Source organism: Acomys russatus, chromosome 5 (genome assembly GCF_903995435.1).
Source record: "Acomys russatus chromosome 5, mAcoRus1.1, whole genome shotgun sequence".
Taxonomy (NCBI): domain Eukaryota; kingdom Metazoa; phylum Chordata; class Mammalia; order Rodentia; family Muridae; genus Acomys; species Acomys russatus.
Genome location: NC_067141.1, coordinates 53,494,357 through 53,521,080, shown reverse-complemented (window position 1 = coordinate 53,521,080; position 26,724 = coordinate 53,494,357). Strand labels below are relative to the sequence as shown.

Sequence of the window (26,724 nt, the reverse complement as noted above, 5' to 3'; positions counted from 1 at the left end):
CTGCAGTCTCACTGGCATTCTTTTATGAGAAGAACTAACTAATTCTTAAACTCCTGGGAGTCTGGAGTCCATGCACCTTCATAGCAGAGGTGTGTAATTCTTATACAATCCAAAGAATAACCCAAGAAGGCTAAGGCTATAGCTCCCTGGTAGAGGGCTCGCCTGACATGCAGGAGGCGCTGACAATGTAGAAACAAAAGCCAAAACAAAGCGAACCTCCTCTTCCTCAAGCTTCAATATGTCCTAAAAATGTGGAGCCTGGAGAGATGGCTCAGCAGTTAAGAACACTCTTCCAGAAGTCCTGAGTTCAAGTCCCAGCAGCCACATGGTGGCTCACAACCATCTATAATGTGATCTGATACCCTCTTCTGGCCTATAGGTGTACACGCAGGCAGAACACTGTATGTATGTATGTATGTATGTATACATACATACATACATACATACATACATACATACATATCCCCAGATGATTGGGAAAACCATATCAACCTGCCTAACAGGGAGTGAGCTAAGCTGAAGTCCGAGGGACAGTCATGAGTTTTTTTCTCGTTGGCCTCTTCATAAACACGGCAGAAGGTCAGATGAACGGTCTGTGAGGCGCCGCCACCAGTCCAGGGGAGAGAGTTGCATGTGTTCCTCAGTTTGGAGTGAGTATCTGCTAAGCGTTCAAGCTAGTCTTATTGCCATGATCTTAATCCGCCCGTGTGCTTCTGCAGCCCCAGTTCACAGTGACCAGTGTATAGGATGATGCCTTTTCCTCCTTTAAGGCATAAACTACTTATCAGTGTCTGCTTCTTGGGTCGTGTTGGACACGTGGTGTCGCTCCTACGTTCAGCAGGTTGTACAGTCATCCACTATCCTCCCAGTGGAGCCAAATGTTGCTTGTAAACTGAAGTCTCTCAGGGCAAGGCACAGTCTGAAAACAACAACAACAACAGTTTTACACAACACCAAAGAAGATAGAGTAGTGTGCTGGCTGGCCTCCACACCACCATAAGAAGAGAGTAGAGTGGTGACCCTACAGGCCTGGAGGGTGTTGGTGGCAATGGAGGAAGCTGAGGAACAGGTGACACAACAAAGTCACAGAGAGTCAGGCTTAGTGTTCCACAGCAGTTCAGGGTGACGTATTACGAATCTTTTTTTCCTTCGAGGACTTTGAAGGTTCTCAATGCATAGAAATTAGCTGGAAACATGGAAATGCTAATTACTCTAATTCGACCATTAGATATAGTACTTGTTTTGAATTATCATCACATAGGACTGCGTAAATGTGTGTAATAACCACATGTCAATTAAATTAAAAAATTAATTTATTAGCTTGTAGGACTCTTTAAGTGGCTGGGGAAAGGTTTTACTTGATAGGAGTGGCTTTTGAGGAATTTGAGGACCAAATGGACCCCATGACTCTCACTAAGGAGTTGGTGGAACATCATTGCCACTGGACACTAGATTCCCATTAAGAAATTGCCTAAACTCAGTGTCCTGTTTTGAACTCTTCCTGATGGCCTATGATGTTTCTCCTCCCAGAAGCACCCCACCTGTGCTTCCGTCTTTACTGGGCTCCTCCACTGGCAGAGCATGTGTGACTCAGAAACCGGTTCCCCTGGCTGTAACGATAATACGGCTCTGGGATCGTTGCCTGGTAAGCCAATGCCTTTGCTTCATCAGCCAGTCTCTCCACAGGTGTGTTGCTGTCGCAGACTGCTGGGAAAGCAGTCCCCAGTGTGGAAAGAGAGGGCTCGACACCAGCTTGGACTTCCAGGGACCTTTCTTTCCAGGCAGAAATTTAACATTAGAAACGCCTCCAGAAGATCCACCATTGCAGTGAGGAGTGGGAGCAAATCTAGGAAGGACCGGGATGGGAATCCTATATTCTGAGGTATGTCATATTTCTGAACACAGGAATCCAAAGAGGCAAAAATTGTTCATGTTTTTCACATATAATTGTCTGTCCCTGTTCTTATGGCTTATTTTCAATTCTATTTAATGTTCCTTCTGAATATTAAGTCAGGAAAGGTCCTGTGTGCTAGGATATTTAGTATGTTTTTAATATTTTAGCACGTTAGATTGAAATACTAAACCTTTAGATAGGTCTGAGTTGAGCGACTTGGGATATATATTTTCTGACAACGTAATTGCAGAAATGAAAGGAACCTTGAAAAATGGAATTGCAACTATATGTCTTGGTTAAATGCTGAAGGGCAAGAAGAAACTGTATCTGACCAGATTTTCTTTCTTTTTTAAAAATGTATTTTATTAATTTATTCATATTACATCTAAATTCTTATCCCATCCCTTGTATCCTCCCATTCCTCCCTCCCTCCCATTTTCCCCGTACTCCCTTCCCCTATGACTGTGACTGAGGGGAACCTCTTCCCCCTGTATATGCTCATAGGGTATCAAATCTCTTCTTCTAACCAGATTTTCTAAAAAGCCAAAAGTGGGCAGGCTTTCCTATGAAACCCATGAATAGAGTAACACCTTTAAGCTGGTCATGTGGAAGGAAGTTCTCCTCTGGCAATTATTAATACGGGAGAGGTGACGGGCAGCACAGCTCTGATATTTCACTATTTCCTTTTCCCAGCTGATAGACAGGACATTTTCCTACATTGAAAGTAACTTACTACACTCAAGTACATTTTTAATGTTTCAAAGGATACTGTTTGAACAAGAGTATCAGTAAATTATTATTATTATTATTATTATTATTATTATTATTATTATCATCATTATCTTATGCCTTCTTTGACACAAGGAACTTGCTAATCTGCATTCCATTCTTTAAGCTTAGGGGAACCTTGTTGATTTTGATCTTCTAGCAGGAAAGGTGGTTGTTTGGCACCTACTTCAAACGTGTGTGTGAGCAGGAGCTTGTGAGTGTGCGTTTCGTCACTAAATGGCATCGTTGGCTTGCTTCGCCATTCTGGGAATATTTTGCTCAGTGATTTCGATCTCATGAAGAACTCACATAGAAATGAAAACAGCAACGTATCTAATGCACTAACAGTTCACTCTGGTACATTTTCTCAATGTCGGGGAGAGAAACTTGTTTGTAGTGAAGTGCCTGGGATTCACGTAGGGTCCAGAAAGCTAGCTTTGATGAGAAGTCCAGGTGTGAACTGTTCACCACCATCCTGAGAGTCACAACTCGTGTTCAAGGTGGGCGCTTCTCAGACTTTTATGTGCATGGAGAGAACTCCAATCTTGTTTAAATGCAGGGTAAGATCATGCATCTGGGCTCTCGAATTCCGTGACTATGTCGATGCTCCCTTATGCAGTACTGTGGGTAGCTGCGGTATCTACCCGAGACAAGAGCAGCGCAATTGCCTGTCTGTTTGGTGTTGATTTGTCAAGCAGCTGAGTCGAGGCAAGTACAGGCCAGGTCAGGCATGTTTAACTGCTTCCAAGTAGAGGCAAGAATAGCTCCCGAGTGACATAAATGTTTAACTTTTCAGCTTTCTCAAGGACAAAATAAGTTGGAGTTTCCTTCTTACTTTTTTGTTACAATTTTATAAAAAAGAAAGACATATTTAGTTCTCTGCAAAGGACACAGGGCTGGGACATAAAATATGTTAACATGAAAATTTCTATGAAATCTTAAGTATATCCATACACACACCACTGAAGGATCTCATAGGTAATTCTTCAAAGCTCAATATTGGTATTAATCACAAAGAGTGTGTGGAATGTGGTTGAGGCACATCCTGTTGCTGTACTGTAAGGAGAGGCAGGTTCTAGGTCCTTCTGTGTTCGATTTCCTCAGTAGTGTGTTTCAGGGCTAGAAATCTGAAGTGTGTGACTCCCTGAGAAAATCTTCATCAGTGAGGAAATAAGACGCTTTTGGCAAATGATTTCTGAACTTGTAGAATCTTCCTTTGGTGTCAGGGGAGAAATCTCCATTTGATAGCAGGTCCGGGGATGTGAGTTGGCTGGATGGCCCACAGGTAGTGTGAGTTTAAGAACATCATAGTCTGGCATTGCTTACTTTTGTTGTGATACTTCTGCTCTGTGCCAACATCTCCTAGAGAGCTTTGAGACAGCTGCAATGCTTTCAGTGGATTCCCAAACATTCTGAACTAGTGGATCCACCGTGGTTCCTAACTGCTGAGTTAAAACACTGACCTGCTTCTCACATGTTGGATTGATTTCTAAACCTCAAGCTCTTTTCCTAACCCTCACGTTCCAGTCAGGTCAGGAGGACCTGTGTGATGTCAGGAAGAAGTTTCTGTCATATGTGAGGTGCTCACTCCTACAGAAGTCTAATGTAGAGAAAGCAGCAGTCTCCTTAAGGATACCCAACCATCTGTATCAGAAAAAGGACCTGGAGTCTCTTGTGCTTCTGGGAACTTCTTGTGTCATAGGAACACTAAAGAGATTTCCAGGGAATGATTCTGAGGAATAAGCAGCCCAGTCCAAAAGGATAATAGGACAATGAGGAGGAAACTTGAAGGTAGAGGGGACAGAAGGCCCCATCAAAGACAGGAGTTCATGACCCAATACCCCAGTCTCCTGGAAGCAGGGGAAACACCTGCTTCCTATAAGTGTAAATCAAAATGTGAAGCAAGATGATAATGACAGGAAGTGGGCTGGGAAATGACCCTTTAGATGCCGTGGTCAAGGGTCCTTCTTGTGGCTGACCCATGCTGCTGAAACTACCATACGGCCTCACACATCCCAAGAGGGGCGCGAGGGCCTGAAAAGAGGCCTGAAAACAGGTATGGACTATTTGAGAACAGCTTCTACATTTTTATTTTTATTGACTTGCTTATTTTTATATCTAGCTTTTACGATGTGGGTTTTGAAGATGCAACTCAAGTCCTCATGCTTGTAAGTCATCTGAGCTCATCTCTCCAGTCCCATCTCAGAAGCCATTTTAATAGGAGAACAAAACAAAAACAAAACAAAACTTTATGGCTGTCAAATTGAAAAGAATGTATAAATTTTCACAAATACAATGCTATGAGCATCTAAAGTGGCACACAGAGGACAGATTACATGTTTAGGTATTTTCAGTTAGGCACACGTACCAAAGTCAGGAGGCTCAGCAGCTGCCTGTCACAAGGAATACTTTTAGTTCTTTGGAAACACATGACACCCAGGGGGAACGTTGCATGGCATTACACTGAAGGGACAAGCTGTCCTCATTGAGTGAGAAAGGGGACCTAAGCTTGCATGGAGTCCCAGAGACATGCCATTGTTTTCTGTAATCCAGACCCTTCTCAATTCCTGTTTGTTTGTTTTTAAGTTCTTGAAGAGTTTTCCTCCCCTATCTAAGGATTGGTCAGTTTCAAGAAAGAAGATGGTGGCTGGGCTCATAGCAGTTGTGTAACAAGTCCTTATCCTGGGCCTTGAACTCGTTGAGTCACAGCATGGGGTGGGAGGTGGGGGGTGGGGCTGGTGGGAAACAGAAGCCCACAAGGCCCCCGTTTTTAAGCTGTTAGGCTTTTGTCTCAGGCCAGCAAAAATGAGGAAGTTTAAACTTGGCTTCTACGATTTCCTAGCATGTGCACCTTGCTCTGGCCACTCTTCCTGCCAGCTTTGTGTAAGTTTGCTCTTGTCCCCTCTGCTGGTCCCTCCCTCCTCTTGCTGATTTATGTGTGAGCCATGGTGAACCATCACATTCCCAGCTGATAGACAGGTTTCCCAACTTTTACTCTGGGCCCCTTCACTCCACCCTTCTCCAACCATAGATTTGCTGAAGAAAAGCTCCTACCGGCTCAGCCAGCTGTCGTTTACCACTGTGGTTCCACACCTGATGATTAAAGCCATTTCATGTTTTCATTCAGCCAGAACAGACACGAGTCACTAGGAAGGCACCATTTCCTCCACCCATGTTTCAGGAATGTCTTCTCCCTTTGTTTCCACCCTATCTCCTGTGTCATTAATCCATTCGTCTACGTAAACATTAATGATAATCCTCTGCCTAGCTATGTCTACCAACCTATATACTCATGACACATAACTACTAGAATAAAGTGTGGTGACTAAAGTTGTCTTCTAGCAAAAACACTTCAGCAAATCCGTGGTTCTCCCTACCGAGTTTGTCTGTCTTTTCTCTATTGCTTTGGTCTTGGAGCCAGAATTTTCCTTCTGGGTCAGGAGACTAAATCATTTTCGCCCTGTCCTGTTATTTCTGCACTCTCTTTCAGCAAGCACCTCCTCTTTCATAACCCTTCCTGCTCATCCTAATTGGATCCTATGCTTCAATAATTAGAAAAGTAGCTAGCACTAATTGAGGGTTTCGGATGACTCAGCTCCAAGCGAACTGCTTCGTCTACAAGGTCAGGCCTAGTTCTTTCTACACATCATGCAGCAGGAATGGTTAGTGGCTGGAGGGGGAAACTCAGCACAAGTGCTTCAAGGGTTTGGGTAAATAGTCCAAATAACGCCTCTGCAAGGTGGCAGAGTGAAGGTTCGGACACAGGAAGGTCACATCCAAAGCTTGTACTTCTAATCACACGAAAGCACCATTTCCCCCCAACATGTGCAGACTTCTGGCTCGACCCTGTGCGCTACACACTTGCTAGCTTTTACTGCTTGTAAAAGTATACTCTAACTTTCTCTCCCTGGTTCTAGCTGCTCAAAGACAGTATACTGAAATCCTGGTATGCTGTCTCTTGTCCTGTCCTATGAAAACTCGTAATTTCATGGTGCTTATCACATCGAAATCTTTCTAACACTTTCTTTTTTGCTTGAAACTTTCTCATTTTGCTGTTTAGGTTGTCTTTTTTCTGGTTTCTACTACTATTTTGTTTTTTGGGTGGATGGGTGGGTGACTTGACAGGGTCTCCTTGTGTAGCTAAGCTGACCTCAGATTTATGACGTTTATTTAGCATGTGATCTTGTCTGACTTCCCACTCTGTTCCTCCTGTATCCGAGTGCTGGGATTACTGGCAGCTGTCTCCATACCTAGCATTTACTTTTTTTAAACTGCAGATATTGCTAATTCTAGGCCAGTTTTGAGAAAGCATTTGGTTATATAGCCAAGCACTGGCAGGTGGGTGGTAGGAGAAGACTGTTCAGAATCATGTGCATGTAAACTACAGGTTAGCCTTGGCAGCCAGAGAAGCGCTCAGGATGGAAGTAACTAGAGGCAGAACGTGTGACAGTTGTGCTCCCTAGTTTGGCTCATGAGCTGTGTGACTTTGGATAAGGAGACAAATGCCTCCTACTCTCACCTGCGTAGAGTGAGCATAAAAAAAACATTACTTACCTTACAGGGCAGTTTAGGCTTTAGGAATAGCCGAGGCACTCAGTAAGTGGTGGCACACTTTAGAATTCATTCATTGATTTATTTACTCACCAAGGACGTGTTGAATGGCTACAAAGAGCCACGCACTGTGCTAAATGCCTGGATGCAACGAGAAAGTGTTGACAGCAATAATTGCCCTCGGATAGCTAGCAGGCGAGTTGGGAAGATGACTGCTCATAACACCGAGAGGTTGTTTTTAGGTGATGTGAGAATTACAGATCAGTAAATCATAATGTATTGGCTCACTGTTTGCAAAGAAGAAACTCTAAGACTGAAGGTCAGGATCTGGTGAGGGTTCAGTTGTTCTACGGCGGAAAGGCAAAGAGAGGGCGGGAGAGAACAGGCCAGAAGCAGACTTACCTTTTTAGTATAGGAACCCACTTCCCAAAGGATCAGCACATTCATAAAGTGGCAGTACTGATCCACAAGAGTCATGCCCCGGTGATCCAAAACATCCGTCATTTGTGTCTGCCACTCACCATTAACATACCAGGCATCCTATTTCTAATGTATGAACAGCGGAGGATACATTTAAACCATAGCAAAGAGGATTTATTAACTTGGACCAAAAGTGTAGCTAAGGAATCGGAGGAAGAAGTAGTTAGACCGAGGAGATGTGTGAGGATCGAGGAGCACCTGTGTCTCCTTAAGGGCAATGACCTTACCCAGTTGGTCAGGTGAGGAGGGTTTTCAGCAGGGTTGCCATGAACAGCTGGTGTGTGAGGAGGATGAGCTGGAGGCTGGCCGGGTGAGACTGAGAGACAGAATACAGTCCCAGGGAGAGGGTGATGAAGAGATGAACTGGGGTATGAGTCCTGAGGGCGACGGAGAGTTGGCGCTGGGCATGCCGGGAATTTTAGAGCTTTAGCGTTAGTTTTCTAGGTGTGACTAAGCTTCTAGGTTACAGGAACTTCAAAAACCCAGAGCAGCTTTTCTTTCTGCCCAAATGATTTTCCGGGTGTGACTGAACCTCTGGGTTCCAAGAACTTCAAAAACCCAGAAATGCTTTTCTTTCTGACGAAATGGATACCTTCCTTTTATTATCTACTTTCTACTTTACCAGCACTTTTTTATTTTAATTTTTTTAATCCAACATAATAAACTGCTCAGTTAAGAAGTACAGTGGAATAATTTGACTCATTTGTGTACTATGTATAGTGTCCAAATCAGGGTGTCTATTCCACCTCTTTAAATATGTATCCTTTCTTCGTGTTGGGAACCTCTGAACCCCTCTTTTTTATTTATTTATAAAATGTGTAGCAAACTGTTTAAAACTGTAGCCACCCTTCCATGCTATAGAATACTAGCAGGTCTGACAGACCACTACCATCTCTGGCGGAATTCTCTTTTGCTTCCTGTGTGCTTTTCTGACACTGAGCTGCCCCCTACTGGAAACAGTGCAAAACAGCAGGGCACCGTTTCAGTTGCTAGCTCAGTTCACGCCTGAGACTGCTTACATGTAGGTTCTAATCAGTGAGTGTGAAGGCCATTATCCTGGTACATTACCTTGTGCTATGTAAGCTCATTAAGGAGCTGGCTCTGGAAGTGGGGTTGCCCCTCCCACGTCTCAGACACAAACAAGTTTGTCTTTAAGTGTTTTCCAACCCTCCTTGTCCAGGGACAGTTTTGGCCCAGCAGAGGGAACCGGGGAGAAGAGCGAGGGCTCCCGGAGCTGGCTGTCACATCCCCACAACACTTAATTCCAAAAAGGCCACACCTCCCAATTCTTCCAAACAGTTCACCAACTGGGAACTAACCACACAAATATATGAACTTTTGGGGGCCTTTCTCATTCAAACCATCACAATGAGGTACATACTACTTGTTTATTTACTTACCTGTCTATGTATTTGTTTATGTGTATATATTCATGTACGTGTGTATTCTATATTTATGCTAGGAAATGAACCCAGGGCCTTGCATACATTCAGCAACAGCTCTAGCACTGAGCTTCCCCTGGCCCCTAGCACTTTACTTTTCAAAAAGAGAAACTCTGTGTTCAGGCTCCTGGAAGCCTAAGAGAGACTAAAGGTAAGATCAGGCTACAATTAAGTAATATTCTATGTGCATCCTGAGAAAGTCCCTAGTGACTCTCAAGATAATTATCTGTCTCCTGGTCTTCCTATTGTTAGTTTTACTCAATAAAAGTTGTAACGTCGTCTCCAAGAAGAGGGATTTTTATTTTGAAAGCAGGAAGCAGGCAGGCAATATAGATGTTAAAAGTAGACTAGGTGTGATATAATGGGGGAGCTGTGAGGACTATGGGGAATTGGGAACAACTGCCACTAATTACCAGTTGTCTGATGTCCTGTTGTGAATATGGTCCAGCATTATGGAATCTGTAATAATTTATAGAGAAGTCAGGGAGTAAACTGCTATAAAAATAATTTAAAATTTTAACAAGAGAATATATAAAAGGAGTATCAATCAGGTCAGTACCCCAAGACCAGGTTCTTAACACAAAGGAGACTAATTTGCCCCAGAGGGACAGAGGACAGGGAGGAAGAGACAAAGACAGGAGACAGAGGATAAGGGAGAAGAAGGAACGAGGGAGAGGGAGGAGGGGTGTTTATAAAGGACTTCCTCTGGACAGAGAGGAGACAGAAGTGGCACATAAGCAAGTGACAGCTTATAAAAGTAAAGGGGGAAACCCCATGTTAGGATGAGGTCTTTAATTTTAATTGGACATGTTAATTAGGTGAGCCAAAGCAGGCTTTTGAATGCTGGACTTCAATACTTTAAAAGCTAGACCTTGGTAGTCAGCCTCAGGAGGAGGAAGTGGCCAAATAAGGGACTAGATCTCGGGGGCTAGCTTTAGGGATGCAAATTTATAGGTTTCAGCAAGGCAGAGAGAATGGGGAAGAGAGCCATGCACACTACACAGGAGCTGCCCAGAGTCCACCCAATATACCTGTAAGGTTACCTGCTCCCAGGCCCTTCACAATGGACCCAGGTCTCCAGAAGCACAGAGCTTGGAAGACCAGGAGGGCCAACCAAGTTCAAGGAATTTGACACCAGCAAACAAAAGTAAAAAGGATGAATCAATGATACAGCCCTACATGAGACCAGGGCGTAGAAGTCCCCTGGAGAAACACTTGTAATCTTGACTTTTAAATTGGCTTGCCTGTGCCCGCGCCGTGAGCGTCTGAGCTTCAGTGTAGGTGCTGAGGCCAGTGGACAACTTGCAGAAGTTGGTCCTCTATGTCTTCCATGGAGGTGCCTAGGTCAGAACTCAGAACATCAGCTCTGGTGGCATGTGTCTTAATAGGCTGCAGAGAGAGTCACATGGGTTTTCTGCTGTCCCGAACTCTTTCCTTCCCTGATGCATTATTCTACTCTAGCCAGATTCTCTTTTTCTGGTCATCTCTTCTTGATTTGCAGTCACACTGTAAAATTTCCTTAGTGAATGAGATTCATAGTACTTCACCCATTTACTTACTCATAGCCTTCTGTCTATTTCGTGTGGCAAGCAATTTTGGAAAACGTAAGCAGATCTTCATGTGTGTGTGGTAGACTAAGAATAATGTTTTCTTCTTGGTGGTTCATGTCTGTATTTCTTTTCTTTTCTTTTTTTTTTTTCCTCTTTTTTCTTTTTGCCAATAGCTTACATATTTTATTGTTGTTTGATGAGCTGTAAAAACAGACATATTTTCAGCCCCTTAGTTAGTCTTATGATGGCAGCCTAATAAATCAGGCATCACCATTACATCACAATTTCATCTTTGCTCATTTACACTAACTCATCTTTATCTAGGAGGCAATGTTTACCTTCTTGTGGCTGCTATTTCTCTTTAACAGAGAGCAGTCACATAATACAATCCATATAGTTTCTCTTCCAAGTCATAATCAGCTAAAAATATAAAGATGGTTGTTTTAAAAACTACCTAAGGCATTAGCAGAGAACTGCAAATTCTCTAGATAACCATTGACTTAGTCACTCAGCTGCGCTACAACTTAGGTAGGTGAGCACTAACTCAGCAAAAAGAAAATGATGCCTCCTGTCATCAAGGTTACTAAGCTATCACCTTCTTTTTCTTGTGTATCCAGCCATGCATCAGACTTTCCTCCTTTTAATAAGGTAATAAGAACCTATCAGCCTCTTACCATGTCTAGTAGAATTTAAACAGAAACAAAGACTTCACAAGCAAAATTATTATCTCCGGTTGGCAATGCATGTTGACAGCGTAATGACATGAGCTCTGTCCCTAGAATCCACTCCAGCAAGGTGTCTTGTAACCTCTACAAGCATGCTATGTTGCATGCACATACTGATACACACACACACACACACACACACACACACACACACACACACACATGTCTGTGTGTGTCATGCTTGTATTTCAAGGACTGTTCTGCTCTTCTTCACTCAGCCCATCTGTCAGGCAGCCTACCAGAACGACTTGGGGCAAGTGTGGCGATGGGCCAAAGAAGACAACCATAACGTGAACATTCAAGACAGCTTCAATGGAGACACTCCCCTCATCTGCGCCTGCCGGCGAGGGCACCTGCGAATCATCTCCTTTCTTTTAAAGAGAAATGCTGATGTCAACCTCAAAAACTTGGTGAGTTTGCAGTAGGATGATGGTCTAATGCAAGTGGCATTGCTTCCATTGTGGGATTTCCATAGGCTTAACTTGGAAAGTTCTGGAATATGTCTTTAGGCAAAAATTTCATCCACATAAATACATCTACAATTTGAAAAATGTAAAAAAAAGAATGTGAAATTATAATGAGCAATGTGGTTTTCTCTTATATTACCTGATGTTTGTCAAAAGAAGAACAAATAAAATAAGTTAAATAAACAAACAAACAAACCAAAGCAAGCAAACAAACAGAACCAAGGGGGCTGTGACAGGACTAATGGGAGAGGAGAGACAGAGAATGTAAGGAGGTGTGGGGAATACACCCCAAACAGAAGAGGAGAGTGTAACTGTGAAGATCCTCCCTAAATTGCTGGAGTTGGGGCTTTTTCTTCTCATGGCTTCTCACATCAATGATTTTTTTTTTTTTTTTTTTTTTTTTTTGCCTGCTTTCCCTTACACAACCCAAGAGCATTTTGCTAGACTAAGAGCAAAAATAAAGCATTTCAACCAGGAGGGGTGTTTTGTGATGACATCATTGTGTCTCTGAACAAGAGGATGGTCCACTCTGTTGGCGGTACACTGCTTCTCCATTTTCTGTTCTGCTTCCTCCAAGCCATCTTTTCTCTCTCTTCATCATTACAAAAATAATGAGGGGAGCGGGAGGGAAGGAACCACTGTACTAGCCATTACTTAGCTTTTTACCTGTTGTTTTAATAGAGGCTTTAGGTTTTTGTGATTTGTTTTTTCCCTGACACATGCTCATGCACTTGACACTGGATTATATGAGAGCATTTTTCACTCAAGTCCGTTGTGTTCTTTGAACACATTCCCTCTTATCTCCTCATCGTCCCCTTGTATACCTTCTCCTGTCTCTCCTCTCCTATTAGTCTTGTTTGTTCCCCAAGGCAGTTCTGCTTCTACTTCTACCTCAAATATTTGTACATAGTTGCATTTTTTTTTTTATAAAAATGACCCACAAACGAAAGAAAATGCGATAGTTTTTTGCGACTGACTTTGTTCATGTCACCCGACTATCCCCAGTTGCATCCATTTTCCTGGGAATGATGTGACTTCACTTTCCTTCATGGCTAAAAGTTTCCATCGTGCACGTGCACCAGATTTGGTCCATCTATTCCTCGAGTTATGGGTGCATCATTTGGTTTTATAACTTAGCTATGGTGATGTGTGCTGCCGTAAACATGGTTGTACAAGCATCATATCTGTGATATAACTTGGAGTTCTTTTTTAAAAAATTTTTAAAATTAATTTATTCAGATTACATCTAAATTTTTATCCCCTTGCTTGTCTCCTCCTGTTCCTCCCTCCCTCCCTCTTTCACCCTATTCCCATCCCCTAGGTCTTTGACAGAAGGGTACCTCCTCCCGCACCATATGGTCACAGCCTATCAAGTCTCATCTTGGTAGCCATCCTATTCTTTCTGAGTGCTACCTAACTTGGAGTTCTTAGGGAAATACCCAGTAGTGGTGTAGCTGGATCATGTCGTAGATCTGGTTGTAGTGTTTTGAGCGACTTCTATACTGACTTCCCACATTGGCTGAACTAGATGCATTCCCACAAGCACTGTGTTCAGGTTCCCTTTTGCTCACATTCTTGCCTATATTTGTTGGTACTTATGTGTGGTTTTAGTGACTGCTGTTTCTGATAGGGGTAGATAGAACATTAATAGAATTTTAATGTGCATTTGTCTTATGGCTAGTAACATTGATCATTTTGTTATTGTTGTTGAATATTTGTAACTCATTTTAAAGAACAATCTGTCTTTTCATTTGCCCCTTTATCGATTGAGTAGTTTGGTTTCCTGTCATTTACGTGTTTTAGTTCTTTGTGAATTCTAGATATCAATTTTCTGTCAGTTGGAGAGTAAGAAAAAAATACTTAATCTCAATTTGTAGGCTGCATCTTTACTTATCAACTATGTCCTCTGCCATGCAGACGCCTTTTTATTTCAGGAGTTAAAATTAGTTGTTGTTGTTGTTGTTCTTCTTCTTCTTCTCCTTCTCCTTCTCCTTCTCCTTCTTTGTGCCGGGGATCATGTGTGGAAATTGGAATACAACTTTGTGGAGTCATTTCTCTCTTTATGTGGGATTCCATGTACTTCAACCTCATTAAAGTCTGTTACTGTGGAGTTAGAAGCTTTTGAAAGATGTGTTTCCTTGGTTCTCCATGTTTCTTGTATTTTTTGAATTGAGACTTTCGTACTCTGAGTTGGGTTGCTGGGTGGATTTTTAAAAACATCCTTATCCTTTTTTGCTGGAAGTGTTTGCAGTGTTCAAGAGGGAAGTCCAGTGTCATGGGGTTGAGCTGCCATCTTTCTATGCTAGACTATGCATCTAGCTCAGTAGTAGGCCCTATGTTTCAGGCAGCAGAGTCTGTCCTAAGTACTAGTCTGTGAGTAAGATCTTGTCTATAGTTTCTTTATCCACTCTTCTACTGAGGGACACTTAGGCTGTTTCCATGTTCTGGCTATTATGAATAAGGCTGCTATGAACATGGTTGAGCAAATTTTCTTGTTGTGTGCTGGAGCATCTTCTGGGTATATTCCAAGAAGTGGAATAGCTGGGTCTTGAGGAAGCCCTATTCCCATTTTTCTGAGATAGCACCAGATAGATTTCCAAAGTGGCTGTACTAGTTTGCATTCCCACCAGCAATGAAGGAGTGTTCCTCTCTCCCCACATCCTCTCCAGCATGTGATGTTGCTTGAGTTTTTGATCTTAGCCATTCTGATGGGTGTAAGATGGAATCTCAGAGTTGTTTTGGTTTGCATTTTCCTGATGACTAAGGAGGCTGAGCATTTCTTTAAGTGTTTCTCAGCCATTTGATATTCCTCTGTTGAGAATTCTTTGTTTAGTTCCAAGCCCCATTTCTCAATACTACTCAGCTATTAAAAACAAGGAATTCCCGAAATTTGTGGATAAATGGGTTGAGCTAGAAATGATCATAATGAGTGAGTTAATCCAGAAGCAGAAAGAATCAGATGGTATATACTCACTTATATCTGCATGCTAGCCCAAGGGGCATGTCCCACGAAAGCCTTCACTTACCAGGAAACTGGGACAGAGGGAGGACATCCTATTGGGACTCTAAATGAGAGATGCATGGGAGAATAGCAAAATAAAAGGATCCAGAGGGTCCTAGAAACCTACAAGTAGAACATTATGATAGGCAGATTTGGGCCCAGGGGTCCCGCTCAAACTAAGGCACCAGCCAAGGACAATACAGGTGGTAAACTTTAAACCCCTTCCCAGATCTAGCCAATGGTCAGAACATTCTCCACAGTTGAGTGGAGAGTGTGATATGACTTTCTCACGTACTCTGGTGCCTCACATTTGACCATGTCCCCTGGAGGGGGAGACCTGGTGGCACTCAGAGGAAGGACAGCAGGTAGCCAAGAAGAGACTTGATACCCTATGAGCATATACAGGGGGAGGTGATCCCCCTCAGGAACAGTCATAGGGGAGGGGAATAATGGGAAAATGGGGGGGGGGGGTGAGGGAAGAATGGGAGGATAAAAGGGATGGGATAAACATTGAGATGTAACAAGAATAAATTAATAAAAAAAAAAGAAAAAGAAAGATCTTGTCTACAAACAAGAGCCGCTACAGTAGGCTCATTAATAAAATACACCCATAATCTAACAACAGATTACCTCTTGGGTGCTAATAGTTTTAGCAAGTAAAAGAACATTGACAGATTTCTAGGACCCTCTGTATCCTTTTATTTTGCTAGTCTCCCATGCGTCTCTCATTTAGAGTCCCAATAGGATGCCTTCCCCTCTGTCCCAGTTTCCTGGTAAGTGAAGGCTTTCGTGGGTCATGCCCCTTGGGCTAGTATGCAGATATAAGTGAGTATATACCATGTGATTCTTTCTGCTTCTGGGTTAACTCACTCATTATGATCATTTCTAGCTCAATCCATTTATCCACAAATTTCGGGAATTCCTTGTTTTTAATAGCTGAGTAGTATTCCATAGTGTATATGTAAGGCACCAGCCAAGGACAACACAGGAGGTAAACTTTAAACCCCTTCCCAGATCTAGCCAATGGTCAGAATATTCTCCACAGTTGAGTGGAGAGTGTGATATGACTTTCTCACGTACTATGGTGCCTCACATTTGACCATGTCCCCTGGAGGGGGAGACCTGGTGGCACTCAGAGGAAGGACATCAGGTTACCAAGAAGAGACTTGATACCCTATGAGAATAAATGGGGGGAGGTAATCCCCCTCAGGAAAAGTCATAGGGGAGGGGAATAATGGGAAAATGGGGCGGGGGGGAGGAATGGGAGGATACAAGGGATGGGATAAACATTGAGATGTAACAAGAATAAATTAATAAAATAAAATTAAAAAAAAAAAAAAGAACATTGACAGTACTGTGTGCACCAAGATGCTTCTTCATGTGGGTATAGATGAGAAGGAAAATAAAGCAGAGTAGCACTAGTGGTTAGTATTTGGGTGATAGGGAAAACGCAGGGAGGGGAAAGTACAGTGAATGGAAGGGGTGGGATCATAATGTAAGGGGTGGGTGGATGAAGAAGTGGTGGATAATGATAGAGCAAGAGGAAAGCAGATGCCATCAGATAACTTAGAATAGTATCAGCTCTCAGAACGTGAGGCAGGGAGGCCCCACAGGGCCACACTGTGTTCTATGGAAGAACAAATTGGGAGGAAAATACAACAGCAAAGAAAAGAATTGATTTTAAAAAGGACAGAAAGAAGATGAGGGGAGGAGGAGGAGGAGGAGGAGAAGGAGAGATCAAGAGGGAATAAGAGCAGAATGGGACAGGTCTGTTTAGCTGGCCTAAATTGACATTGGACATGAAGCAAAAAAGGAATGAAAGTGCTAACTGCCTGCTTGTTGATTCACCTTGGACTTTAATACTTTTATTTGGGCTCTTGGATCCAGTCACACCCCTGAAGTGTGACCTTTGCCCAGGCTGGTGCCCTCAGTGGGAGGCCCTTCACAGGTGCCATTGTGAGAGCTTGTTCTACTCTGTTCTAATTATACCATGCTGAATGCTGCAGCATTTTGATGCTTTTTTTTTTCCTAGCAGGCTTAGAGAGGTTCAGGTGCTGCTGGCCAGGTATCAGAGCATAGTCCTGTGACACTTGCGTTTCTCTGGAGTGCGGTTTCTGAAGAGTCTGTGGCTGCGGAGCTGACAAGTACACAAGAGTCCTTCTCCAATGGCTTCTTGCTGTTGTTCCTGAGTGGTTAGCAGAGATGGTTCTTCTAGCTCCCCTCCTCCCTGTATTGCAATGCATCCAACTTTGTCTCTTTCCTCCCCCTTTTCCCCCTGTTCTTTATAATGTCTATAACTGAAAGTATGACATAGATTTTCTGAACCTCTCTGTCTTATATCATGGCTCTAGTCCAGCGGTGGTCTGTTTTAATGGCCTCTCGTTGATATTCAAGACTTGTGCCAATCTCTGTAGGGGTGGACTCTGGACTCCCTCCCATTCTGCTTGTGAACTCTCTATTTTGCTTTTTCTATTGAAGAGAGAGGTTTTTAGCCTTCATTCACCTATTTTGATAGCTGTTATCCAGCATCCCTTATAGGTTCTAGTGAGACATTCCTGCATGTTATCCATTAACTTCCAGTATTCATATACTGATGTTTTCTGTTGTATTGTTCGGTCTCCAGAAGGTTCTACATTGTGCTTGGTGAACCTAACAATGTTATTGTGAAACCTGCAGGAGACAAAGAAGTTGGCAAGCAGAGACACACAGATGCATAAGGGATGTGCTTAAGGAGGCACTAGCCACTGTCATGGAGGCTACAGAACCAAGGGAGAGCAGCATGAGTGTGTCTTTCTAAACATTTCGGTGGTGCCATTTCTGACCTCCTAATAGCTGCATTATAGTAAAGGCAACATTTAAGCTCTACTGAGTAAATATCCAAAACAGTTTTATAATAATTACAAAAGTGCTTCCTACCCAAGCACATTCAATGAGAAAAACAGTTAGTAGGGACCCACGTGTCCCTTTCAAGTCAGTTAAAGACCAGAAAACTATGGGCAGCAATGTCTTATTGAAAGTTTAATCAGGGGCTGGAGAGATCCCACAGAAGTCCAAAATTCAGTTCCTCACACCCACATGGTGGCTCAGCCATCCATTTAACTCCAGTTCCAGGGGATCTGGCACCCTCTTCTGGCAACCTCGGGCATCAGACATGCATGCAGACAAAACACACGTACACACAGAATAAAAATAAATCTTTAAAAAAATCACTGCCAGATTTTTTTTGCCTGTACCTCCTGTCTGTTTGGGTAGTCTTCCCCAGACCCCAGCATATCAATATGAAACCCAGGGCTTTGCACAGCTAGACAAATGGTCTGCCAGTGAGTGAGCCATGCTCACAATGTGGTTGAGTTTAAAACAAGTGGTACTTGAGCTAACAGATAAGCAGCTCAATAGAGTGAGAGGACCTTCCGGGAACACAGCTGAGTAGGTGTGCCGGGCTTTGGTGAGCAGCTGTGAGAAATTAGAGGCCTGGGGATTTTAGAGGCATGTTATATGGGGCTGAGGAAGGGAGATAAGTGACAGGCCAGCAGCAGTCCTAGGTTTTGCTTAGCAGAGGTAAACCTCAGTCATCCTGGTAGGATGTTCTAATGCAATAAAGATTGTAGAAAGAACCTTAGTAATGCACTGTAGAATAACAGTGGGTTTAACAGAAGCATTTTGGGTTTGCATTTTTTGGGCTTTTCATATATTTTTAATGGTGGTTCGATGCCTAATTTTATTTTTCACAGATACTATACTAGTTATACATTAATAATTTGAGAGAGTATTCTATATTTTAAAAATATATTGAAGAATCATTTGATAAGTACTGGACAAAAGCCTTAAATTATCAAAAATCCCTGCTGTTAAGTCTGAAATATATATTAGAACATTGCCTCGATGGAAAGCAAGTTGAAATAAAACTAAACACAGCATGCCATATTTTTTGTCTTATAATTGTCTAAGATTAAAAGGAAAAGTAAAATTTTGCCTGGAGAGGAAGCTGGGATCATAATCTCACTGCAGCATAATTCGGCAGCTTCATGTGAAACACATTCATATCTTTTATGTCAGGTAGTCAGTCACCTCATAGCAATTTATCCAAAGAACAAATTTAGAACTGTTGACAAGGCTTTGTGAACAAGAGTATTTGCATAATACTTTTTGTAGAATTTAAAGTTTAACACCTTGAAAAGTCCAGTGGGTCGATGTGACTAAAGAAATCAGAAAAGTTTCATCCAATGAAGCCAAACAGCTGTTATAAACCCATTTGTAAGCATATTCATGGTGTGGGATACACACACACACACACACACACATATATTCTAGATATGCATGTGTAAGCTGATGAAAGCAACATATAGTTTTGAATATATAATATTAAAGTACTTAACAGTCTAAATATTTAAATTCTACATATGTTTATTTAATAAGACAGGCGATAGAGCATCGTGTCAATAGTGAACTCTGGGCTGCGTGATAACGAGGATATTAAAGTCTATCATTCAACTCTTGACTATATTCCAACACCGTCACAGAAGAGACAGGTGCCCTGACAACAGTGCTCCCCCGCAGTGCTCTCTTGTTCTCCTTTTTGTCTAACTTGGCCGGTATTCTGGATAACCCTGCAGCCTGGAGGCCTCATGCTTATTTGCGCCTGTTTCTGGCCCCCTTCAAACATAAGGACCCGAAGTTGCACGTGCCCCACCACTCCTTAAGGCGTACGTCTCTCACCCAATGAATACTGACATATTTAAGGAATTAGAAATTGTTTGCAGTCTTCTAGCACTGCCTGTGTGCTAGGAAATCATGGGAGAATTGCCAAGTAGTTAAAACTTTCCATAGCAAACCACAAAATGGATAAATTTTCATCACTAATGGAAAGAGCTACCTATATCTATATGCCTTTTCATATTAACTTTACTCCTATGTTTATATCTCATTATATTGTTTTTTTTTTTTTTTTTTTTTTTTTTTTTGTTTATCTCAAAACTAAAATGAGCCCGGGGAGCCATCCTGTGATGGTTTGTATGGAAACAAACCCCAGGGTTCCCTATTTGGTTTCCTATAGGGTACCAAATTCAACATTCTGGTAAACAAAACCCTGAATTAATTAAATATGCAGTATACAGTTTTGAACATGAACTGTAGTCCTACATTTAAAAACTCTCTCTACATGTTTGCTTAAGAGACTTCAAGGTATGTGGCATACGTCAATAATGAACTCTGTGCTGTGTGATAGTGGGCACCTTAGAAATGGAAAAAAATGCATGAACAAAGTATTTTGGCATGGTAATCTGAAAAAATATGGAGTTTGAACTAAAGAATCCTTCTCAATTACAGAAGGAGAGAACCTGCTTGCACTACGCTGTGAAGAAGAGGTTCACCTTCTTTGATTATCTACTCATTATCCTTCTAATGCCTGTCTTGCTTATCGGATATTTCCTCATGGTGAGTGCTATTGTTAGGGCAAAGGCCAGGTGGGCAGAAGGACCATGGAATGGCTCATCACGTTTCTCCAGACACTGTGATGCAGAGAAAAAGCAATAAAACAAGGTCTTTCTTGATTTACAGTGGGACCCTATCTCAACAATCCTCTCAATAGATGGAAAATGTTTTGGGTAGAAGTGCATTTACTTTACCCAGCCTATCAAGTGGCATGGATTAGGACCGCTGTACATTCTAGAACAAAGACAGGGTTGTGACCATCTGATCCCACCAGGAGCTGTGGTTCACCTCCATGGCCTGGAGGCTCTTATAGCCTCAAAATCAGCAGCTGAGGTTTGGTTTTAAGCCATCTCTCCTGAAGTTTCTTAATTTTAAGGAACAGAGCCCCTAGTGGTGGGTTAGAGGAAAAGTCCCAAATCCCCTGAGCCTGGAAGCTGACAAACAGAAGCTATTTGGGGAGGTTCTAACCCAGTCTCTGAGTCAGAATCACATTTGCCCGGGGTCTTTGGTAGGATAATTTTCTAGAATCAATAAATAGGTAGGTAGTGCAGGAATCATAATAAACAGAATACCAAACGTGGTTAATTTGTACATTTTTTTTTTTTTTTTGTTTTCTTCAAATAGGGTGATCATTCCGCACTGACTTGTTCAACTTTTTCCCATCTGAGTTCCATTGTGACCAGTTCTACCCTTGAGAGTTGACTAAAACAATGTATCATTTACCCAAGTTAACTGGCTATGCTGCTTCTCTTATGTAGCTAGCAGGCAACAGGACATTAGTTATTCCTATTAAAACAAGTTCCAGTATAAATTTCGTCAGTTAGAAATGCTGTTTTCTGCTTACGTACCTAGAGGATATAGAATTTTAAAAACCTCAGTTAAGAAATCTTCAATTCACTCCTGAGCACATCATATAGTTTACAACTTCCAGGGCTTTGTGAAAGTAATTATTTGTGTATTTCTCTTATATTATTTGAACATTTGTAATTTCTGGAAGTGAAGAATCTGTCATCCACCTATATTTTAGAGATTTTGAAGAAAAGTATCACAAGATGATTACTACAGACTTATTCTGAATTTATGTCACACAGCTATGCTTTCAAACACAGCTCAGAAGCTGAGGCCTATGTAAAGTACTGACTGTAATTAGTAGCCCAGCTATGTATGACTGCAGGCCTATGCCGTTAGTGGCACCTGGAACTGTACATTTGTGCTGCATAAGGAATAAATAGCATGAGACAGATTACAAGGTAAAGGATTAGGAAGGACCAAGTCACTTCAGAGAAAGGTGAGGGCAGAACGAATTTAGAAGGTGACAAAGGAGGGCAGTACAGTGGGGAGACACCCAAGTGGCGCTTCAGAGGTTGAACAGGAAAAATGCCAGGCTGTGCTTATGCAAGCAGTGAGGGCTTTGTCTCCTCAGGGGACCAGCGATTCGAGAAAGGTTCCTACTACCACGGGGCCCAAATTGTAACAGGCTAGAAAGAGAGAAAGCACGTTTTCGAGGAGCCTCAGCCCATCCCTTCACATTTCTAGTCCTTTCCCAATGTATATCATGATCCCCTGATGTCCAGGCCAGGTATTAGGAGAAACAACATGGGCAGTCCGCGCCCTCATCAGAGTGAGAGCATGAGTCATTATCAAATAGTGTGGACTCATGGGAAATCACCATGGAGCTGGGAACACAGAGGATATGGGCATCACAGAAGCCTAGAAGAAAAGGATCTCAATGGCCACGTAGATCAGGGAAAGTAAGAGAAGATGAGAACATCATGAACATAGTTGCTAAGTAGAGAAGTAAGAAAGCTTCTGGTTGAAGAAATATCTTATGTGGTGATTCTCTATAGAGAGGGAACTTGGCAGGAAATGAAGGCTTAACAAACATCCATTGTATCTAGAGTAGGGAAGTCAGAGGCGAGGTGTGGGAAAGGCCAGGGCCATAAGCTCCCCCAGGGTAGCGGGAACATATGAAATGTTTGAGGCAGGAAGGGAAAGACAGGAATAGAATTCATTCACAGAAGGAGGAGGTAGAAATGGGGATAGGCCTATGAATACATTCTGATCAAATTCCTGGATGCTACAGCTAAGTATTCATGAAACACGGCCCGAGCATTGTGGCTGATACTGTGCTCTGAGTGTGTGTGTGTGTGTGTGTGTGTGTGTGTGTGTGTGTGTGTGTGTGTGTACGTCTCTGTGTGCATGCGTGCATGTGTGCGTGTGTGTATGTGAGTGTTCGTGCATGTGCGTGTGTGTTAAGAAGAAGAAACACGGGATTAACACGAAGCCAGGTGACTGGAGCATCCCCGAGCAAGATGTACAAAATGTTTGTGAGACACTTTTCTTGTATTCCCTCTTTGTAACAGGTATCAAAGACAAAGCAGAATGAGAGTCTCGTACGGATGCTTCTTGATGCTGGTGTCGAAGTTAACGCCACTGACTGCGTATGTTTATCTTCTCAAATAATATTCAAATGATATACCTAGATAGCATACCTGTTAACAAAGATGCATGCTTAGTTTTTCTAGATGTTTACATATACTTTTGATTTCTTTTTTTTTTTTCTTATTGTCGTCAGGTAATTTTGGAGTTATTGATATTCTTCTGTTAAACTCATGAGCATAAAGTATTTGTGAATTATAGGAAGAATTTAAGAGAATTGGTATTTGACTGTAGTGATAAATTAAGGAAAATGATCACAAAATTCTATCCCTCGTAGCTTGGCAGCTGGAGTTAGCTAGGATGCCTATGCATACATTGAGTCTTGTCACTTTCTAGTTAAGTGGGCTTGGAACACTATAACCGGGCCAAACACTACAATGGCTACAACTACTGATGACTCCGTTTTCTCATGTGTAAAATGGAGATTAAAACAAATGTGCAAGAGACTGAACTAAAAGCATCATACATGTAGGTCAATACTCTACTTCTGAGCTATACATAAGCTTCTTAACTTTTGTTTTAATTTTTAATATGAGGAAACCTTTTGTTAAGTTACTCTGGATGGCCTTGACCTTGTGACTCTTCAGCTCCAGGCCCCTGAGTACCGTGGGAAGACAGACCTGCTCAACGTGCCTGATTGTAAACTGGAAATTCTATTGACCTTCTGAGCAGGTTCTTGCTAAGTCCTCAGAGGAGTGATTAGAAGAACGTAGCGAGCATTCACTGGATGTTAATAGCTGCTACAGTCCTGATCCTAACCACTAGAAGAGAGGGGCCTCTTCTATAAATGGGAGGTGGATAAGGTCAAAGTTTAGTGAAATGACCCAGTGATGGCAGGAGTCAAATAACTGAAGCATCAATAACTCTTTCCTTCCCATAAGGAAGTGGTAGGTTTTGCTTTTACTTTTAACCTCTACATTCCAGATTTATTTCCTCTGCCAATGCACTCAGGGTCAGTCGAAGTTTTACCATTCTGTTGTTTTTATTTTCTTATATTTGTTGGATAACATTTTAGTGAAAAGGACAAGTTGAAATTTGATTTCAAAAGAATTGCACTTCTGTTTGTGATGCCTAACTTATTCTGCGGTTCTGTGATGGACATCCACTGAATTCTTGTTTCTATTAATTACTTACACTGTTGAATGCTATAGTTGATTTTTGTTTAAATGACAGCGAGTTTAATATATTTTATAAATTGCACATTTTAGTGTAGAATGGAAAAATGATTAAGGGGGAGATATTAATGACTTAGTTTCATATACATAGTGAGGAAGAGAAGAAAATGTTCATGGTACAAGAAGTACAGCTTGTCCAAAGATGGCTTGCAGATTGGCTTTGGGTAGTTGTCCACTATAAAAGATGAATGACCACCAGCGAGTGAGTGCTGAGGTCTGTGGCCAGCCTGGCTGATGACCTACAAGGTTGGTCTTCTCTGTTCCAGTATGGCTACACTGCTCTGCATTATGCATGCCAGATGAAAAACCAGACTCTCATCCCTCTGCTTCTGGAAGCCCGTGCAGACCCCATGATAAGGAATAAGGTAAGAGCCTGGGATCATGATCCTCTCAGTAGCGAGTTTTCCTCATCTGGGCCTTATTTTGAAGTTAATTTGCTGCCTCTCACGTGAATCATAGCAAAAATTAATTGCTCTAGTTAAAGAAGGAGCATCTCACTACTTTTGAGTTTTAAAAATATTTTTTTTTATATTTGGGATTAAATACAACATATTTAGTACTCCAGGCAAGTGCTCTATGACTGAGCTACACATCTCTAACCTCTTTTTACTTTTTAAATTTTGAGACAGAGTTTCTCTCACTCAGTTGCCCAGGTATGTCTCACAATTGCTTTCCAGTCTTTTTTGTTTGTTTGTTTGTTTTTTGTTTTGTTTTCATTTCCTAGAACAGAAGGCATTTTAAAGCCTCCACAAAGTCCAAGAGTTAACAATCTGTCTAAACTCTTGACTCGTCCTCACTGACATTGGTCTTTCCTGGAAGTAAATGATTTCTTTCTTCTGCAGCATGGTGAGAGTTCACTGGATATCGCACAGAGACTGAAATTTTCCCAGATTGTATTAATGCTAAAGAAAGCCTCATAGTCCTGTGACTTCTCATGTGACGACACAGACACAGGTGAAGGACCGGATGTTGTCCCTGTTATGGACTATTGCTTTATGGGCACTCAAGCTGGATGCATCCACTTTCTGACTTGTGCTGGACTTCTAATGGCTTTTACAGTGGAGGTCACCAGGGCCACGATCACTCCAAAGGACCTATTGCATACATTGGAATCTTGATTCCTGCCAAAACTGAGTTTTAAAAGTTTCTAATTCAGTCTTTTAAAAACAAATCAGAGTGACTTGAGGTCACATTCTCTCTTCCTAGCTGGGTCACCTTTCTAAAGACTTTGTGCTACCTCCTGTCTTGGGAGACAAACGATTTGTCTCAGGCCCTGGACATACTGAGCCAAAGAATCAAGGCATGCACATTTGTACAGCATGGCCTGTATGTGTGGGGAATTCCAGATTCCAGAGTAAATATTCCTTTGATGGAAACCCTTCCATAAAAGCATATGTCCGTTGTCAGTGGTGAGTTTGTCTAAAACCATAGAAATTGGCACAAGCTCCACAGAAGAACTGGCATTTGTAATTGTTTCCCAGGAGCGCTTGATGACCTGCAAGCCAGCATACATTTCACCAGCAGTTGTAAGAAGTGTCATTTCAGTTTATAAGTTACGTAAGTACCAAACGTAACTGCTCAGCAAAGTGCCCTGCCATGGTGGCGCCTTGCAGGCGGTGGATCAGCGTGTTGTTTTCTGTGCTTAGGTCCCATCCTGTATACCGGCCTTTGCAAAACGGGGTCCCAAGGGATGCGCTGCTTCTCCCGCAGGAACAAGGGCGCTTCTTTGCCATCCTTGGACTGTTTTGGGCTGGTCAGGGCATCTGCTGGGCTTCCCAGGCTGCTGCAGCCTTGTCCAGACCTCTGATCCGAATTCCTGCAGAGGATCCCAACTGGGGCTACTTGGACCTGCTCTTTGCACTTTGGCGCTACGGGTTAGCTATTGGTTGATCACACGATAGGAGCCTTGGTCCTTGGTGCTTCGTTACTCTCTCCGATCTGTGCGTTCAGCCATGCTCCTTGCTGGAGGGCAACAAGTGATACCACTTATACTGCCTTTGTCTTGGGGACTCGTTTCTTAGCTCCCTTGAACCAGATTTCCTGCATGGCCCACAGAGCTGAAGTTCCTGCTATGTTGCCTCTGAAGGTCAAAGGTGGACGCTTTTGCTTCCTTTTGGACAAAGCTGGACACTTCCCCAACACTCAACTCTGATAACACTGTGAGTGCCTACCGGAGCCTGTGAAAAGTGGCTTACCCCTCGTGGATGATGCAAACCACCAAAGCAATGAAGCGGGGGCCCAGGATTCACTAACAGCCAACTCTTCCAAAGGGCCTGATGCATGCCTACTTCAGACATCATTCTGTCCTCTCTCCTGTCTATTTGGTTTAACATCAAGAACTCCATACTGCTATGAAGAAAAATAATGTATTATTTTGGTACCAAAATGTTGAGAAAAAGCAGAGGGGCCTATTCTAACATGTCCCTCCTGGAGGGAAAACTGAGGTCCGCATATATCAACAGGGCTGTATGGAGGCAAGAGGATCAAAGACGCTTGGGTATGAAAAAAAAAAACAAAACTGTTTAAAGTCCTGAAGGGGCTGGCACTGTAGTTCAGTAGGAGAATACATGCTCGCTATGCATAAAGCCACAGGTGCACTCCCCAACACCAAAAATAAAGAATCTTCTTGTGACACAAGGTAGTTGCTATTTATTTATTTATTTTACTTTTTTTTTTTGTGGCATTGGGAATTCAACTTCGGGCCTCACTCACACTAAGTGTGTGTTCTACCACTGAACTATACCCTCAGCTCCAGTTTTATTGACAAATTTTAAAACATTATAACCTTTTTGGATAAATGTC

General features: G+C 42.3%; 1 protein-coding gene and 1 pseudogene across 1 annotated transcript; both read left to right on the top strand.

The window, feature by feature from the left end:
- Positions 1 to 1,596: 1,596 nt before the first annotated feature.
- Positions 1,597 to 24,886, top strand: Ankrd22 (ankyrin repeat domain 22). The gene is made up of 6 exons (XM_051146351.1): positions 1,597 to 1,882; positions 11,629 to 11,820; positions 20,204 to 20,311; positions 22,672 to 22,749; positions 24,189 to 24,287; positions 24,765 to 24,886. Exons 1-6 carry the CDS (start codon positions 1,862 to 1,864, stop codon positions 24,840 to 24,842), a joined length of 576 nt encoding a protein of 191 aa, XP_051002308.1. The 5' UTR covers positions 1,597 to 1,861; the 3' UTR covers positions 24,843 to 24,886.
- A 15-nt stretch (positions 24,887 to 24,901) lies between these two features.
- Positions 24,902 to 26,425, top strand: LOC127189497 (transmembrane protein 223-like; annotated as a pseudogene).
- The last annotated feature ends 299 nt before the right edge of the window (positions 26,426 to 26,724 follow it).

Bases quoted from the DNA above. Each gene is read 5' to 3' on its own strand.
- Ankrd22 (XM_051146351.1), top strand. From the start codon at position 1,862: ATGGGAATCCTATATTCTGAG. The intron at 22,750-24,188 runs GTATGTTTATCT...TCTCTGTTCCAG, and splicing joins AAGTTAACGCCACTGACTGC to TATGGCTACACTGCTCTGCA. The intron at 24,288-24,764 runs GTAAGAGCCTGG...TTTCTTCTGCAG, and splicing joins ACCCCATGATAAGGAATAAG to CATGGTGAGAGTTCACTGGA.